Source organism: Cariama cristata, unplaced genomic scaffold, assembly GCF_000690535.1.
Source record: "Cariama cristata isolate BGI_N322 unplaced genomic scaffold, ASM69053v1 scaffold8716, whole genome shotgun sequence".
NCBI lineage: Eukaryota > Metazoa > Chordata > Aves > Cariamiformes > Cariamidae > Cariama > Cariama cristata.
In genome coordinates this window covers 1-3,319 of record NW_009620333.1, presented here as the reverse complement: position 1 = coordinate 3,319, position 3,319 = coordinate 1, and the positions used below count along the sequence as shown (strand labels likewise).

Genomic DNA, 3,319 nt, shown 5'->3' with positions numbered 1-3,319 from the left:
AGAGTAGGCTAGTGGGGGGGGGGGGGGAAGTGTTCTGAAGAATGAGTACCAGAATGGTATGTGAAGTGCATAGTCCTTACCAGGATCAATGTTTCTGCTTTCTAAAATCACCATGCAAGTCTCCTGAAATTTCTTGAGCTTCTCAACTTCTTGTACCAGGCCTTCATTCTCCTCCTTTAACTCCTTTATAGTGCCCTGTCATTAAACACAGGTTGTAAATGAATCAAGCTTCCAAGATTTTCTTCTCAGTGGTCAGTAATACTGAGCCTGATGCTAATGACTTAACAAGTGCTCCACTAGCACCGAGAATCAGATCTTGCCCTTCTGTCTCTACCACCACAGCAAATTACTCTGTCAGACTCTTCCTCCTGCTTCTTGACAGGATTAACAGACTTATCACATCCACATGTCATAGCAATTACTAGAAAAATTTGATCCTAGAGATAAACTCCTTTTAGTCAATCCTAGCACATCTTTTCTTGTGCTCCCACTCATATATATAAATAATTTAAGAGTTTGAGGCATTGAAGAGCATATACACATTGGGAAGAAAAAGGGCATCTTAGAATCTTTAAGCCACAGCGTTATGCCCTACACAGTTCAGACATTACCAGGCAATCGGATAAGCTGATCAGCCTCACAAGTTGAATGCAATTCTCCAAGAGAATCAATAAGCATGTGGATTAGGGTGATCCAGCTGATAGCGTCAGAAGCTTTTTGAACATTTCGTAGGGGGTCTCAAAGGCTCTTAAAGAAATCAAGCTGTGAGATAAGAGGAATGATTATCTCACAGATTAGTAACTGGTTGAGAACTAGGAAATAAAGTGAGCTTTAACAACTGAAGGTTACCAGTAGGGCCTCCTGCATGTGACAGAAATTGTGCTAAGTGTGTCCTAGAGTGATCTGTAAGAGGTGGTGAATAATGAGGTGCCAATTCTGAATCTAGACTTGATTCAAGAAAGTCAAATCTGTTTGAAACAGAATCCAATGAATCCGGTGAACGGTCCCAGCTCTCAGCCTTTCCTCCAGTCCCTTAATCATCTTACTGGCCCTTTGCTGGACTCTCTCCAGTACATCCATGTCTCTCTTGTACCAGGAGCCCAGAACCAGACACAATACTCCAGGTTTGGCCTCACCAGTGCTGAGCAGACAGGAAAAAACTTGCAGAAGAATACAAAGACACTAAAAGATTAGGCAACAATACAACGCAATAGCGCATGAAGGAACATAAGCTTATATAAACTGAGCTCTGTGTTAAATACTCAGAAGAGAACAAGGTCACTGTCCCTCAAACTTAGTGCACAGCAATGACCAAAATCAGAGTAGAATATCCTTCATTGCTTAAATGAGACCACACACACTCCTGAACCCACATCTTCAATACTGTATGCACTTTCACACCACATCACGTGATGGGTTAACAAAGCTAGGAGAGATTGGGCAAAAGGAACACGAAAATTGAATAGCTTCTCTACCATAGGTTAGGAGCTACAGAAGAAGAAGAATTAATATTTCTCAAACTATCAGTGGCAAGCGATTATGTACAGTTTCTTTTGATGTAGCTAGGAAGCATCTGGCAACATCAAGGCTGTTTTAATAAAATTGCATATAAATGTATAGTTGTGAACTTGAAAGATTCTCCCACAATGAGTTTAAAATGGAATTAGAGCTCTGATGGATGCATTACCCATCCAAATACATTTGCAGCTCTGCCGATTTCCAAGTTCTAGCAGATATCATGAGTGTCAGAGGAGAAAACCCAGCCCACCCAAACTCTACTGACTTCTGACAGATACAGGAAAATGAGCAAGACAGTCCTTTGATCTGACCCTGTAGGGATCAAAATATAAGAATTACTCAATTATTTGTCTACTTTTCCCCTCCTTTCCTTACCTGTGCTCCTGTTAGTCTGGAGTGTAGCTGTTGTTTGGCTGTTTCTAACAGCTGATTCTTGGTTTTCAGCTCTGCTTCTAGTTTGTATCTGTTGAGAGGTCTGTTGAGTCAAACATCAAAGATTTAGGGGCAAAAATATCAGTATTACACACCTCCTCTTTTACTTCCACAAACATGCCCTCTTTTGAGGCATTTGCTCCCATTTCTGACCAAGAGCTTTAGTCAGCAAACGTGGCAAGAAAGCTGCACATGGGTGACAGCTCATCATAAGAGAGAACATTAGTGCATGAGGGCAACTAATAGAGATTTAGGGAGACATACCCTCTTGTAGCTGTCTTCTTTAAAAGCGGTTCCACTTTCTTCGCAGATTTAGGCAACCTTAAGAGGGATAAAAATACAATTACCAGAAGACCACTGCATTCTTGCAGATTACCGAGTCTGTTAGTTTGACAAAACCTGCAAAATGCTAAGCCATCTTAAGGACATTTGCCAAGTAATAAATCCATCAATATTTTACTTTCATTTACCCTTGGCCTGCAGCTTTGAAGACACCATCCGCTGGAATGTTTGAGCTGAAGTTAAAATTGGGATCTTTATTGAACTCTAGATCTGCTGTTTTGCTGACACATTGTTTCTTTGAAGGAAAAGCCATCTGCATTTCTGCAAGAAAAAGACAACAATCAAAACAGTACAGTCTACAAGAGATCACCATAATACATGGAACTACTGGATCCCTTAAGCCTTCAGTTTGAGGTAAATCACAATTGTACCTGGCTAGAATGGAGACTTTAAGGTAACGACAACTAAGGGCAGTCTTCAAACTGTATCCAGAACTAAGGGTCCAGAACAAGCCACAGATAGCTCAGATGGTAGGCAGTGTTAAAACATAGTTACCAGGTTCACACTAGTAAGAGAAAGTTTGAAAGCGGTAAAAAAGGCATGATAATAAAGGAGGTCTCAACATCAAGCAGGTAGCATGCCGCAGGGTTCCAAGGAGAGCTGTTCAGTACTGGAAGCAAAACACACACAGCCCACTTGAAACTCTCAGTGAAGCGAGCTTCATATCTCAACTCATGGGGAGATACACTTCTAAAATAACACTACAGAGAACTAGTTTTCTATGTAAAGCTTATTTGGCTTTAAACTACAGCTGTTTGCATACATAAAGCTTTGCTTACACAGTGGGATTAGGAAGCTTCCCCCCTCCCCTCAGGTATTTTTCAAATTATATACTCATAAGCACATTTAAACTAGAGTAACACGGGAGTCCCCACTGATACAGACTACCTGCCATATTTTTGACGTTCAGCCTGGGTGCTCCACGTTCCTAAGCTGCTGTAAGTAGTATCAAAGGAGTTACAGAAGTAAGGGCCTCTGAAGGACGGTATCCGTCGCCTCGGCGGGCGGCTGCGCTCAGTCCCCCCCC

General features: G+C 41.6%; 1 protein-coding gene across 1 annotated transcript in view; it reads right to left on the bottom strand.

Annotated features, from left to right (window-relative positions):
* The window catches only part of KNSTRN (kinetochore-localized astrin/SPAG5 binding protein), a gene marked incomplete at its 5' end in the record, with an annotated part of 4,095 nt that extends 1,550 nt beyond the window's left edge, over positions 1–2,545 (bottom strand). Inside the window, 4 exons of the mRNA XM_009701586.1 lie at positions 81–195; positions 1,894–1,993; positions 2,215–2,271; positions 2,421–2,545. Coding sequence (XP_009699888.1) covers positions 81–195; positions 1,894–1,993; positions 2,215–2,271; positions 2,421–2,545 — 397 coding nt within the window. The remainder of the gene's footprint in view (positions 1–80; positions 196–1,893; positions 1,994–2,214; positions 2,272–2,420) is intronic.
* Positions 2,546–3,319: the final 774 nt, after the last annotated feature.